Raw genomic sequence first — 15628 nt, forward strand, 5'->3', positions numbered from 1 at the left:
TTCAAAATATCGTAAAAAAAAATGACATCGAGTGGAGATGATATTTATCACTCTAGACGATGGTTATACGAGAGAATTGATGCATCTACGGGCAGTTTAAGCATCCAGTATGAAGAGGGGTTGTAGAATTTCATGCAATTTACGACAAGTCAGAATCAGTGCGTAAGAACGGGTAAAATATATTGTCCGTGTGCACGATGCAAAAATACTAAATTTCTTACTCCAGAGGTGGTTATAAAACATCTATTCAAAAGAGGTTTTGTTCCAAATTATTATGTATGGATTTATCACGGTGAAACGCTCGATGTTGTTAATGTTCCTACCATTAACGACAAATTTGTTGGGAGGCCATCTAACCGTTACGTTGATATGGTTCAAGATGCATTCCCTTCTCAGTTTTGTTCTAACAGGGAAGATGAAGAAGCGAACAACGAATCAAAGAAGTTTTTTGATTTGTTGGAGGCAGCTAATCAACCTATATATGAAGGGTGCGTAAAAGGATTATCCAATTATCTCTTTCAGCACGAATGATGGGCATGAAGTCGAGTTATAATCTGACGGAGAATTGTATGGACGAGGTATGTCAGATGGTGACCGATTATCTTCCTGGAGGTAACCATGCTCCTCATTCTTTCTACAATATGTCTAAACTCATGGGATCATTAGGCACGAGGGCTATCAAAATCGATGTATGCCAGAACAACTGCATGATTTTTTGGTCTGGAGATGACAAAGAGTTATCGAATTGTCGATTTTGTGGAGCTGATCGATTCAAACCCAGGAAAAATGTGCAACGTAAAAGAGTGCTGTATAAACGGATGTTTTATTTGTCGATAGCAGACAGATTGAAGAGATTATATGAACCTCACAAGACAGCATCTCAGATGCGTTGGCACGGAGAACATGTTTCAGATTCAGGCAACATGCGTCATCCATCAGATGGTAAGGCATGAAAGCATTTTGTGCAGCTATATCCTGATTTTGCCTGTGAGGTGAGAAATGTTTATCTGTGTTTATGCACTGATGGATTTGCACCATATGGTCAGTCTGGGAAACAATATTCATTATGGCCAATTGTGTTGTCGCCGTATAATCTACCGCCGGAAATGTGTTTGAAAAGAGAGTTTTTATTTCTGACGATATTACTGCCGGGACCTTCTCATACGGAGAAGAGTTTTGATGTGTTCCTCCAACCTTTGATTGATGAATTATTGATGTTGTGGGAACAAGGTGTTGATGCGTATGACGTTTCAACAAGGCAGAACTTCAACTTGAGAGCAGTGTTGATGTGGACAATCAGTGATTTTCCGGCTTATGGAATGTTGTCTAGCTGGAGTACTCATGGACGTTTATCATGTCCTTATTGCATGAATGAGATTGATTCATTTCAATTAAAACATGGGCGGAAACCATGTTGGTTTGATTGTCATCGCAGATTTTTACCATTGGATCATCCATGGAGGCGCAACAAAAAAATTTTTAGACGGAACAAAGTTGTGAACGATCCAAGGCCTCTTCTCCTGATGGATGATGAAATATTGTACGAGCGTATCGATAACATTTTCGGCGTGCAAAAAACAACCGAATGTGGAGGAAATGGGCATTCCAAACCACATGAGTATGGTGATTACCATAATTGGTATAAACGAAGTATCTTTTGGGATTTACCGTACTGGCGTACTCATAGACTTCATCACAATCTCGACGTCATGCATATTGAGAAGAATTTTTTCGATAATATCATCAACACACTCATGAATGTGAAAAGTAACATTTTTTCCATTTTTCCATTAATAATTTTGTCGTTATTTAATTTATATACATTTTGTTTAATATAAATTTATTGTAGGTAAATCAAAGGATAACATCGCTTCAAGGATGGATGTTAAGGACATATGTTCTCGGAAAGATTTGGAGATCAGAGCAGATGGAAAAGCTCCTGTTCCCATCTTCAGACTCTTTAAAGATGAAAATCTTGCGATTTTGAAGTGGTTGAGAGATGAAGTCAAGTTTTCAGATGGATATGCTTCAGGTGTGTTGATCTGGAAGGTGGAAAGCTACATGGGATGAAAAATCATGATTGTCATGTATTTATGCAACGTCTACTTCCCGTTGCCATCGGTGAACTGCTACCACAACCTGTAACCGAAGCTTTATGCGGTACGTGTGCATATTTCTAATTAAAATTAACCACATGTAATGAACAACACAATATCTTACGCTTATAAAATTAATATCGTTACAGGTATCAACACTTTCTTCCGAGACATTTGTTCTAAGAACTTAAATGTCAAAGATGTCGAAACTATGAAGACTAATATTCCGATCATTCTGTGTGCGCTTGAAAAGGTAAGAAACTAAATTTTTTGTAATTTATTTAAGTTTATGTTATATGAAATTTTAATTGTCATGTTTGATGTACAGATATTCCCCCCATCATTCTTCGATGTTATGGAGCATTTGACGATACATCTTCCAGATGAAGCAATCCTCGGAGAACCGGTTCAATTCAGATGGATGTATCCGTTTGAAAGGTTCTTCTACCATCTTAAGCGCAAGGTGAAAAACAAGAATAAACAAGAAGGTGCAATCGTAAAAAAGTACGTTAATGAGGAGGTGACATTTTTTACAAACTACTACTTCGAGCCTCGTGTCCAAACGAAACACAGAAGTGTATCTACACATGCAGACGAAGAGCGACTGTTTGAATACAACGAAATTGTGCCAGATATGTTCTACCAGACTGGACGGCTTAGTGGAAAATCCAATCGACGTTGGTTAACCGAAGAGGAGTATCGACACACACACACTTACATCTTATTGAATTGTGAAGACATTCGACCCATTGAGCGTTTGTTTGACGAGGACATGATACGTCAACATCCAGATATTGATGGTGATGGTCTGATCAAGATGAAAGAAACATTCTTCTCGACTTGGTTATATCAGTATGTAAGTATTAGTTAACTTCTTTAATTTCTGTCTAAGTTTATTATTATAATATTAAATGTAACCATAATTGTCTCATTGATTTCAGGTTCAACAATCTCCGCATCATCCAGTCTGGTTGAAAGATTTGATCCACGGTCCATCGAGAAAGATGACATGTTATCCGATCATGTTCACAAGAGGATACACGTTTCACACATTCGATCATGGTTCAGAACGACGAGTATCTAACTACGGAATTTGTGTCCGAGATTCCGTAAGCTGTGACGTACCGAATGAACCTGATTTCTACGGCATTCTTAAGGAAATCATGGTTCTCGAATACAACAGTTACGTTGGACTACGAATGGTTTTATTCAACTGTGACTGGTTTGATCATACACAAGGCAGAGGCATCAGAAAAAACGCTGCCGAAACTGTTGATGTTAACATGACAAGGAAGTATAAAAAATACGATCCATTCATCCTTTCATCCCAAGCTGATCAGGTGTGTTTTATCTCGTACCCAAGTGTGTAACGGCGGGGGGAACAATGGGGTGCGGTCATCAGAATACAACCACGACGAATATCCCATGAAGAAAATGCAACCGATTCAACAATGCTACCTCTGCAAGAAATCATTCATGACGTCGAATAACTAAACGCGTTGACATTGCCGTCAGTTGATAATCTTATTGGTCATATTGAAGATGATATTCTACATGTTGATGAAAATATTGTTGAAGAAGAAGATAGTGAACCCGATGAAAGTGATGTAAACGATGAGGATGAAGAAGATTCTGTTTGAAAAATAAATAAATATAGATTTAGCAACGCAATTTCGTTGCGACCTACATGCAAAATCGGTCTGCATTCAGGCGACAAGTAGCAACGATTCGTGTCCCGTAGCAACGAAATTGCGTTGCTACCTGACTTAGCAACGAAATTTCGTTGCTACGGTACGATTTGACCGTTGCAGAAATCTGACACCTTGCAACGATTTGAATCGCTTTAGCAACGAAATTTCGTTGCTACAGGACGTAGCAACGCAAATTCGTCGCTAACGTGCGTGAAATCCAATATAGTCTCAGGCGAATTCACTGCACGCATTTACTACTCTGACGTTGCAACGAAATTTCGTTTCTAGTCCGTGTAGCAACGAAATTTCGTTGCTACTTTGAAACGAAATTTTGTTGCAAAGTTCCGCTATATATAGGAACGAATTTCGTTTCTACTCTCCATACTTCCAACATACAACTCACTTTCTCTCTCTAAACTCTTCTCCCAACACCCTAAACCCTTCTCTCTACCTCTATTACCAAAACGTTCGGTAAAATTTATATATTTTCGATAACGCAATTATATTTTCGTGTATAATTTATATAAATTTTAATAATTGTTTTATTTTGCAGGAAAATGGATAGGAGATTTGCTGCACGTAGCTACGGACGCGGTAGCGGATCGACTCCGCCACAACAAACTCCCGAACCTTCACAGCGGGTGCAGTACTCCGACATCACGTCCAATCCACAGAGGACGCGATTGCGTAAACTCCATCCTAACAAAGAGGATGGAGCATTGTGGTAAACTTTGATTATTTGTTTTATAAAATTAATATATAAATTTGTTTAAAAATATTACTTATATTTGTAATTTTTAGGTTTAATGTCGATGAGGCGGTTAATAATTCCGTCTCATCGTTCATCGAAAGTAATTTTACTGGACCTTGGATGAATTGGTCGTCATTACCCGAGACCACTCACAGCAATTGGTTTGCTAGTTTTACTGTAAGTAATTTTTTAAAAAATTAGTAAATTAATAAAAAAATGTGTTTAATAATTTTAATTAAGTTTTTTTAGCAATCTTGATATTGGGATGAGGTGCATACCTCGAGGGTCTATGATGTATGGAAAAGATGTGTCATGGACCTACTCAAATCCAAGGTCAATAGGTATAAACGATATTGGCAGATGAAACCAGATCGTTCTCCTCCGAAGAACATTGAAACCGAGGTGTGGGCGCAGATGGTGGAGTATTGGGAGAACCTCATCAACATTGCAAGAAGTAAAAAGGCGGCCCAAAGTAGAAAGATGGACGTGACTCCCGAAACCGGTCCAAGCAAGTATACATCGGGCCGAAAGCCATTTAGTCGGGTCATGCATGCATTGGTAATTAATTGATATATATTTTCAAACACCATATATATAATATATAGAAAATTATTCATGTTATAAAAATTTTGTTTGTAGGCCCGAACATGTGGAAAGCGACCATCGCTCCTTGATGTGTTAAAGGTTACACATACAAGAAAAGATGGTATTATAATCGACGGGAAAGCCAAAAATTTGATCGACGAGATCGAACAAGCGGTACGTTTTTAAATATATAAATAGTTTTATAAATATAGATTAATTATTACATTTTTAACTCTTATATATATATATATCACAGCAAACAACGCTTGAAGAATCTCAAGCGACTGCGTTGGGAATGAATACTACAACGCAATTATCCCAACAACAAATCGATAAACTATATGTCAAGGTAATTAGTTGGTTTATTTTTTATTTCTTATAATGTTTTATTTTTTAGTTATAATTAAATAACATACTAATTGAGATATTTGAATTCAGACCGTAAAACCGAACAAATACGGTCGTATATATGGACTTGGGTCGCTCAAACAAGATATCGTCAACACCACTGCCGGGGAAGGAGGAACACCAGCACTAATTCCGACACACACACATATATATATATATATATGTGTATAGTTACACGTAGATATATGAATATTTACCATTGTTTCCTTTCACTTGATATATATACGTAAAGATTGTTTACGATACATATGTGCAGAATATTGCTCACTCTGCCATATTTTTTCCCCTTGAATTGCACATTCGTAGGCAATGCCGGCGAATGGAATCATGATGAGGACGAGAGAGGGAGTTCGAGATGGAACCCGACGGCAGAGCAAATAACGGCGTTGGAAGAGATTTACCGAGGAGAGACACGAGCCCCAACCACCGAACAGATCCGAGAAATAGCGTCTAAGCTCCGAGACTTTGGGAGAATAGAGGGAAAGAACGTGTTCTACTGGTTCCAGAATCACAAGGCCAGAGATCGCCAGAAACGCCGACGCATTGAACATGATTTATCAGGTAACTAATTATTGATCCCGAATCATAATTTTACGTTCTCTTTGAGTGTATTTTCTTCAAAAGTGTGTGTGTGTATATCAGTAGACTTCACAAGAATGTCGCATAATTAAGACTAAGTCATAAACCGATAACGTATTTGCAACTACATGTTTGAAATTAATCACCTGTGCTAAATTTAAGAACCGGCATAAATTTATCTAACAGTATTCGTCTCCACCACTTTTGTTTGTTTTTTTTAAATAGAGTGTGCAGTTTTATAGCTGATCCCATGATAACACATAGGGAGTCCATTAATAATGCCGCCTATGATCGCTTAAAAAGCACTAAGAAAAAATATTATTAGACATAAGTATATATAGTGATATATCATATAACCAACTAAGCAAAAGTGTAGATTTAAAGAATAGTAACAAATCTTTAAACGACCACGTACACTTTTTCAAAATGAGACGAGACATATTATTGTTTTATATGTTTATGTAAAGTACGTGTGTATATATATAGCTGTGCATGCTAGTTTCTGAGATATGGTTGACGATGTCAATAGTATTATTGAGAGGGACAGGCGGTCGCCGAGTTGAGCAGACAAAGAGCTGCCCATCTTCTTCAGCCACTCAGGTATATATACACACACATATATATATATATATATATATGTATGTGATTATATATATCTCTTTTGTAGATTTTAATTTGGCCTTGCTTTTGGAACATTATATGCGATGATACAACGTACTAATCAATCCTAGAAACATGTAAGAAGTATGTCAAAGCATACCAAACAGACAGAATCTCTGATAATTTTGATATAATATATATATATACATATATACACGATATGTATTGTATATATGTATATAATAGTGTGAGTAAGCATATATATATATACATATGTATGGAAAGTCGAACAAGTAAGGAGTCCAGAGAGGGGCAATAGAAACTTTTTTCATGATATGTTGGGAACAAAAATACGGCACGTGTCAAATCCCCCTGATCCCGTCCGTCACTTCACAGCTCAATAACCATCTGACCATCATGTCGGAAATCCCAGAACCGGAAAAAGAGATCATTATGAACCGAAGCCAATACGAAGTCGGTGATGATGAAGAAGAAACAAGAGAAATCCGAACCCTAGATCTCTTTCCGGTTAAGGAAGCCGAACCAGCAGGTTATACCGGAACCAAAAACCAAAACCGGTACTGCTGCAATGACTACTGCTACTACTACGAGTTCTTGCCTGTGAAGAACTGAAGCAAAACCCATGCATGTGGGATCGCAATAAATATGGGGTTGGGGGGTTGGCAGTTAAGGTGGTTTTGTTGCTTTGTCGGAAAATGGGGAAGTGATGTGTGAGTTGTGCTTGAACTTTGGGTGAAGTGAACTTGGGGTTTAAGGTTTTAGGTTTAGGGTTTCGATGATTACCCCGAAAGTGAAGTACGTAGGACCATGTTGGGCTCGAGCTGATCCAGTTGTATCCGAAACCTTTGATGGTTCGCTTTCTGAGGAATATATTAATTGGTGACAAGGTTGTCTTCTTGTTCGTCTGCAAATATGAGAGAGAGAGAGAGAGAGAGAGAGAGAGAGAGAGAGAGAGAGAGAGAGAGAGAGATGTGGGGTTTTTACAACTGGGGTGGCTTTTGCTTTAGACGAACAGGATATTAAAATTATGATGATGACATATCTTCTGTCACTAAATTATATGAAATTGACCAACCTGGACATACTGTAAAATCCTTGGGGGTTAAAATGTTTACCATCAGTATATATATATAAAATACATTACCTATGCATTTGGCTTGTGAGAGAAAGAAGTTGGAAATTTCTTTTTATCATGAGAATGCACCTACGCCCTCTTAATTTTTTTTTTAAAAATTTTGGAGATAATTTTCACTTCTACAAATTCATGGTTGGTATGAAACGGACATTATAGGATTTCGGAGAGAAAAGAAACACAAAAACAACTGAAAAGACTTCAGATGAGGTAAGATGCTCCTTGTGTGGGGAATAAGAACAGTTGATTTTTAACCGAATCGAATTTTTCCGATTCGAACCGTTCTAAATTCCCGAGCGATACTATTTTTAGAAACCGAATTTTCCAGAATCTGGACCGAAACAAAATTGTAAAAACCCTGAAAACCGAATTTTTTTTTAAAAAATCTATCTTAAAAAAAAAAGCCAGACCGAAACTGAACAGGAGATAATATAAAAACCGATTGATACCTATTTTTGTAAAACCGAAAAATTTGAATCGATGCATTCCCGTTTTGAACCCAAATCGATTTCCAAAACACCCACCCTGGACATAATTGCCGAAGGATGGGATACCTTTTATTCATCCTACCATCTTTCTTATGCATATCTATAACCCCTCCCCCTCCCCCTCCCACTCATTAGGTTACATAGCAAATAGCAATAGCGCACGTGTTAAGAACGGGTCTGGTTTCCGTGTAGACAGAGCAACACAACGAAAAACATAAATATAACAAGAAGTTGCTTGCTCTTCTTATTACTGTTCATAATTTGCCCCAAGGAAACTGGGAAAGTGTCATATCACATGACAAGTGAATTTAGAGCAGCAGCTCACGGTTTCTTTATGCAGTTGCTATTATATGATCTGAACGAATCAAGAGACATACAGAGGCTCTGGCATTGTCTCTCTCCGTATCCTATCATTAAAAAAAAAAAATCAAAAGACAATGCATAGTATCCATGGACTAAATGGAGACAGCCGTTGGAGGCTTGTGTCAAGTAGTTGAAACATATGAAAAAATCCACACTCCAACTTACCAGTTGTCTTCTGCCCACTTGCATCCATCAGATTCTACCACATGTAAGCTGTAGGCATGCCTCGACTTGGGGGACAGATTTTCGTAACTGACATTGGAAGCGCAAGAGCAAGTAAGTTCAGAATCACAAAGAAAGTGTACCTCTTCATGCAAAGATGGTGATATTTACCTTTGATGGATCAGATCGCCATGAATGGCAATTAAAGACCCTGCTTTCATTTCAATAGGCACAAAGTCTTTCTGGTCATATGAGGGGGATGGCCGATCAAAGGTCACACCCGCTTCACCCCTAGTGAACCTTCTAACAAGCCCATCTGGAAATGAATCAGAGCCAAGGGAAAGAAAATAAGAAGAAAAAAAGAACAGTTCAAACCCAAGCTACACTAAGATTGTGAAGGATATATGAAGAACATGAGAAGTAAAGAACCCAACTTTTGTGGGACCCAGGGATAGCCCAAAGACAGCCATTAACAATTGTAGAATCTTCTAAAGCCAACCAGAGACCAGTACAGCTTGGTGGATCTGTGGAGACAAAGGAATTATCTTGGTGCGGTACGACTTCGCCTCCAATTCCCGGTTGCTGTGGGTCAAATTGCATAGTTGAATGAAATCATGGCAAGCGAAACAAAATCGATTAAGCCCTTATATTCGGTTTACTGATCCAGTAATATCATTTAGGGTGGGATTATTTGGCATAAACTACAAACATTTAACAAAAGCAGTCAGTGCAAAGAAGAGATCTGTCTCTCCAAGTGCTTCTTTGTATGTCGAAAAGTTTAACAGTTCTACCAGTCTACCAGAACATCAGCTGTTATTTCTCAACACGAAATAAACGTATTCAGTGATAGTAACTTGCCAAGACACTTTGATTGATCCGGACAACCTAAACACATAAGAGGCAATCAAACTTCTACTAGGAAGAAAGGAAAACAGTAAAATACCTTAAAGATATACATGGACTGCATGATGACTGGCCTCTTGTAGCTTAAGGAGGATAGCAAACCCGAAAACTTTTCCGAATACGAGATTTCTTTAAACACAGGATCACACTCATGTAGTGCTGCACCAACATACAAAACAAACAGTGTTAAGAGATTAAACAACATTGAAAAGAAACAAACAAAAACATCTAAAAACTACAAAATCATACCATGACCAACTTTGTTAATGGAGAGTTCCTTTGGTTGCTTCAATTTCCCATCATCTCCAAAAGCTTTTTCTGAGAGATGAAAAAGCAGGAATTTTTCCATGTTTAAGAGGCCAATTTCGTAGATCGAATAAGTCTAACCTAAACTAAACCGCAGAAGAAACGAGTTCATCCCTAGAAGAAAAAACCCTAAATGCAGCCATGAAACACTGCCGAGACAACAACATTCGGTTCGCATGATACAACATATGAATCTCAAGAGTATTCGTACCAGACAATAGAGGGCTTAAAAAGAAAAGCACAGACATCTTAGGATACCTTCAAAGAAAAAGGAGATTTTGTCGGCGCTGTCAAAGAAGTAGTCATCGGTAGTGAGACTCTAAAGAAGAAGAATCAGTTTAGACTCGGAATCCAATGAATCGATCTGATAAACACAGAAAATTCAATTAGGCACCCAAAAAACAGAGAGCAGAACCTGATTTCTCGTGGAGAAGATGGAAGAGACGGAAAAGTCAAATTCACTGAGCAACTCGCCCATCCTCTTGCGCATGGATCCCACCTCCTCCTCGCTCGAGAAGGATTCGATCACCAGATAACCTGTTCGATTTCGATAAATTGTTTTCGTCAAAACAAACCCCTTACCGGATGATATTAGGAGGTAGGAGGGGAAAAATTCATAGGGACCATGAGAGCTGAAGAACTCGAGCTGGTCGGAAGATAGACTGCCGGCGAATCCCATGACACGGTGGTTCTTCAAGTACCGTACGAGACACAAGTAATTGCAGCAGAATGGGTTCACCGCCAACCTTAACCTTAATCAGCCGTCTCGTAGTTATCCATAGGACCGCTCTATATTATATGCACCAAATTCAATTTGAATGAATGGGTCAAAAAAAGAATATTTTATAAAGAGAAAATAACATTATTCTATAAATTTAGCAAAAATATTACCTCATGCATATGCATAAGTATGTTTAATTTGATAAAAAAACTATATTTGAATTGTTTAGACGAATTGTTAAAATTAACAGTAATTATATATAATCATAATTTTATTAAAATTTAATTACTAATTATCTAGTTAGTGTTAGTGTATTAGTTAACAAAATTTGAAAAATTTTAGCGAAAATGATTATATATATAATTACTATTAATTTTAACGATTCGTATAGATATTTAGAAAATTTTAAATTCAAATATAGTTTTTTATCAAATTAAAAATACGTATATAAAAAATTCATAATTTGTTAAATTCATATAGAAAATATTATTTTCTCTTTTATAAAAGGTGTTAATAGTAGTAGGTGTTAGCAAATCCATGTGATTTTCTAAACTAGTTGATATAGTTTTTTCTTTTACATATAAACGGCTAAAACTATGCAAATATTCCGATTCAGGAATCTTCAGTCTTTGGAATAAAAGCTTAAATGGAAAATCAAGAGCATTATATGATGATCAAAAGAACAAAGCTGTGTTTTGATCTTCCTATGCAGATTTACGCTTATCGTATCACATTCAGACAAGAACTCCATTCCCGGAGTTCGTAAAAAGATTAAAAAACGGTTTCTTTTTTTTTTTCCTTTTCCTTTGGATTTTACAATCGCACCATGTTCCAAGTCTATAAAGACAAATGAATCTGAAAAACCAGAAACGAATAATAACAAAAAAAGAAGGGAAAAACCTATTCCAATTTTGTTAATTAAAAAAAAAAATTGAACCCTGGTCGCTAAAAATGTACAAAACTGTGCACAGCTCCCTCTCCACTGGGACTGAACCTGAACTAACACAAGATTCTGCCTGTAAAACTGAGCAAAAATTGTACAAAACGCAAACACAGACGCAGTCCCAAATCTTGATCGATTGATGCCCAGAAGAAACCAACCAATGAATCTCCTTCTACTTGTTATGTGTATATATATATATATATATATGTGTGTGTGTGTGTGTCACGCCCTCCTCCCTTTCAGACGCATCACCTGCAAACTCTCTCTGTTTTTTTCTTGAAGAATCCATCCAAAATACGCACGGGTCATCTCCCCGGGAGATAAAATAGATACGATATTTGATTATGCTCCCCGTCCTAAACGCATCCCAGCAGGCTAGGCCCCTGTCCTGTTTTCGGGTGGAAGGGCGAAAGAATCGAAAGAATTACGATAGAGAACCCAACAAAGAAAATCAAGTGGGGGGAGGTGGTGTTGGATCTTCGGTAGTTCGGTTGGGCCGACACATGCAGTCGGGACAAGGGAATGTGTAAATGGAGTCATTTGGCCGTTTCAGCTCCAACCCCTTTGAGTCACTATGTGACCTCATGTTCAGCATCTGCCGCTTGAAACTCCTCCATCTGCGTCCAACAATCATATCCCCATTTTTAGATTTCACTCTATATGATATGATCCAATCCATTAGTTTCCCAATCTATATGAATGTAGAGGAGAAAGTTAGTAAAGCATAGAGTACCCGATACTGGGATTGTCAAAGAGGATTGCTAGTTTCCGCTTGTCCGGCCGAATTGTCTTAGAATGTCCTCCATACAAATATCTCCGATGTCCCATGAGGAAATGAGGAAAGTTTCCCCCTTGTGTGGTCACAAAAACTTCACTGTGGAGACATACTGTGTAATCTACCGCAGCCATCCTAGACGAGAAGTTCTGCACACAAGATTCTCGCGTAAAAAAGACAACCATAAATAAACATCAAAGATGGTTTTGAAACATACCTTAAAAGGAGCAAGTTCTTCCTCAACTGCGAGCATCTCCTTAGTTTGCAGATTCGGGAACATTTCAAGTAGCGGGGCCATTGTTCTGTTCGCATTATATATCTGCCCAGATGCCAGGTAGATATATGTGCTGTTGTTGAAGCCCATTCCTCTAAGCATCAAACCCACCTGATGGGTTTCAAAAAAAGAAATTAAACCAGAACCAGATGGGACAAATTACACTAATCATACCATATTGCTCACATGAATTTGTGGAACTCTTCCAATTATTGTATTTTCTAGCATCATTTAGTCAAGGGTGAATGCTATATGACGAGTAAAGAGTCCACAATCAAGAGAATTAAGCTTACCTCTAAGGGAGTTAACGGGCATTTTCCGTTGAGTCTTATTGCTCCAGGGCGTATAACACGGCCCGGTTTTGTGAACTTCCCTTTCCATCCCCGTTCTCTCGCTGCTATCATATCTCGTCTTTCTTGCTCACCGCCATCAAATACACAACAGGAAAAAGCTACCATATCCTGTACCATGTTAAGATAGAAATTGTCTTTCACCTGGGGGACACAGCTACATCCAGTACTTAAATTTATGACAAAGACCAACGGGCAATTATTCAAATGTGTCTGTTTTTTTAAACAAACCTCTTCAAAACGCAGATGTACAGAAACATACTTCCCGTCATTGTTTGCACTACGCTCCTTCATTCTCTTGACCAGTGTTTCTCCTAGAGTCAGTATGGGTTTTGAAAACCTCAAAGCTTCGTAATTCGCCAAGCACCTAAGTCTTTGGACAGCAGGAGGAGCATCAAATGAAAGTCTATTCGCAAAAGGGGAGATCCTTATAACCCTGTGCCATGAAAAGACAGCAAAATTCTTCAATCACACATGTTAACGAGACAGTGAGCTGCCCTTACATTATAAGTAAAAGGATCTGTGTTGAACACTGAAACCAAGTTTGACTTGTTAAGACAATTTTCTTAACCAATGTGTGACTCACTTCTCTTCAAGCAGCTTTGGCAGGACTGAATCTCGGTAATACAGAATAGGAGACCATGCTTTAATTCTGAAGTTGAAGACATTGCTCATGTTGTAGTCAAATCGCTCCATTAAGTATTCAGGAATCTTATCAACCACTCGTACATCATTTGCTAAGGTACTGACAAAGAATTCTTCGTCGTAGATTTCCCCAAATTTACTGGAAAGAAAAACAACTATCAGAAAGTAATGAACAAAATGATGGCTTCACTTATGTAAAATACAGCCAGAACATAAAGACCTCGAATCTCTCCATATGCTATGATAATGAAAGTTGGGGATTACAAGAGTTGCGTTGAGATAGCCAGCCACAGCAACCGCATTGCATATCTAAGCATAACAAACAGCTTTGACATAAACAAGGTTTCCATACAAGAACAGAGGATAACCGTAAAACACATAGTAAAAAGATAGACAAACTTACCGATGTTCGCTGTTGATTCAAGCCACCATTTGCCTCAACATATATATAACCATTAGACTCGGGCAAAACTACAATTTTGAACACAAAAAAACGAAAACCTAATTATTAAACCAATACCAGGATCCGAGCTAATTCTGCTCTCCAGGCGGAGCTCGGCAACATGTACAAAACACTTTATCTTAAGCATTAATTCCAAAGTCCATTTCAAAATTTTGACATGCTCTACTTCATTAAGGCTGCAAAACGTTTTCCATAGTACAAGTAAAAACGCTGGCAGAACTACTAAAACTATGAAATACCTCCAGACGACTTGTTCACACATGGCCTCCAATCCCCACCTTTATAGGAGCGTTTCCAAATTGTTGATATCTGCGAGAACACGGTTCAAGGCACTGAAAGTAAGCGCACAATAATAGCATGTTACGTATAGTTATCTTATATATAATAATCATTTGGCTTAGCTAGTGATGTTAAGATAGCCGCAGGCAGTAGCCAACATGCAGAGCATAGTAACACAACAAAGTAGCAATGATGATATACAGGGAATCACAGTATCAGTAAGCATCACAATCCAATAGTCCTGAAAAGATATCATGAAAAGTTCAACAGCCTAAGAACAAAACCAACGTAATCTCAACAAATCTCATGGACTCAGATACAAGAAATTAAGGGCGAGCCTCTGATCATTCTAGCTAATACTCTCTTTTCCACTGTGATTTGTTCTCTAGTTTTGTGCCTGAATGGATTAGGGCAAAGTTTGCAGGTTACTACAGCTAAAGTTGAATGAGACAGAAACTAAAAACGTTTCCCATAATACTTATCCGATTTGTCAGACGTAGTAAAAACTAGCCGCTGGACTCAAGCCACCAAAGATTCAATAAGAGAACCTATCAGTCAGTCATTGAATCGAGCTACCTTAGCCCGAACTAACGAGTTAACTTAGCCTAAACCCGGAAGAAATTCAACATCCCCACATCAAGAGATCAAATTATCATCGCAAATTTTGCCTGAGAAATCACTAAGAAATGATGCATCGATTGAAAGTCTAGAGATACCACAACAATCAACATCTCGAGTTGCCATAAACTCAGAGGTGAACGAGAGAATGCCCAGAAATAAACAACGACCACATCACCAAGACCAGCTCCGCAATGCGGTATCAGCAAAATAGAGACAAAAACTCACCGCATCAGCCGTCGAATTATCGGCGTCCATCTCCGGTCGAAGCTTGGCGTAAACCTGAGGGCTCTTGTAGACAGATCCTGGGGGAGGACGGTGCGTGATTTTGGGAACCGCGTCAAACGACACCGTTCCCATGTAGAGCAACATACAGGAGATGTAGATGAGAGGAGCGAAGAGGAAAATCCCCTGACGCCGGAGAAGAATCGATAAGAGCAACCAGGAGAGCCGGTGAGCGAGGGTCCGACCTGGC

The 15628-nt window shown here is 38.3% G+C and overlaps 2 protein-coding genes across 2 annotated transcripts in view; both read right to left on the minus strand.

Annotated features, from left to right (window-relative positions):
* Positions 1 to 8499: 8499 nt before the first annotated feature.
* Positions 8500 to 10863, minus strand: LOC104823806 (phytanoyl-CoA dioxygenase). The gene is made up of 9 exons (XM_010555547.1): positions 10710 to 10863; positions 10501 to 10622; positions 10344 to 10404; positions 10029 to 10097; positions 9820 to 9938; positions 9311 to 9458; positions 9048 to 9192; positions 8880 to 8966; positions 8500 to 8758 (listed from the first exon to the last, which is right to left on the minus strand). Exons 1-9 carry the CDS (start codon positions 10762 to 10764, stop codon positions 8716 to 8718), a joined length of 849 nt encoding a protein of 282 aa, XP_010553849.1. The 5' UTR covers positions 10765 to 10863; the 3' UTR covers positions 8500 to 8715.
* Positions 10864 to 11575: 712 nt separating this feature from the next.
* The window catches only part of LOC104823815 (uncharacterized protein At1g04910-like), a 4771-nt gene continuing 718 nt past the window's right edge, over positions 11576 to 15628 (minus strand). Inside the window, exons 2-11 of the mRNA XM_010555558.1 lie at positions 15382 to 15628; positions 14496 to 14565; positions 14197 to 14264; positions 14014 to 14102; positions 13735 to 13932; positions 13380 to 13584; positions 13092 to 13259; positions 12742 to 12909; positions 12483 to 12673; positions 11576 to 12366 (exon numbers count right to left, since the gene is read on the minus strand). The exon at positions 15382 to 15628 is cut by the window's right edge and continues 27 nt beyond it. Coding sequence (XP_010553860.1) covers positions 12201 to 12366; positions 12483 to 12673; positions 12742 to 12909; positions 13092 to 13259; positions 13380 to 13584; positions 13735 to 13932; positions 14014 to 14102; positions 14197 to 14264; positions 14496 to 14565; positions 15382 to 15628 — 1570 coding nt within the window. The 3' untranslated portion in view covers positions 11576 to 12200. The remainder of the gene's footprint in view (positions 12367 to 12482; positions 12674 to 12741; positions 12910 to 13091; positions 13260 to 13379; positions 13585 to 13734; positions 13933 to 14013; positions 14103 to 14196; positions 14265 to 14495; positions 14566 to 15381) is intronic.

Source organism: Tarenaya hassleriana, unplaced genomic scaffold, assembly GCF_000463585.1.
Source record: "Tarenaya hassleriana unplaced genomic scaffold, ASM46358v1 Cleome1, whole genome shotgun sequence".
Lineage (NCBI taxonomy): Eukaryota > Viridiplantae > Streptophyta > Magnoliopsida > Brassicales > Cleomaceae > Tarenaya > Tarenaya hassleriana.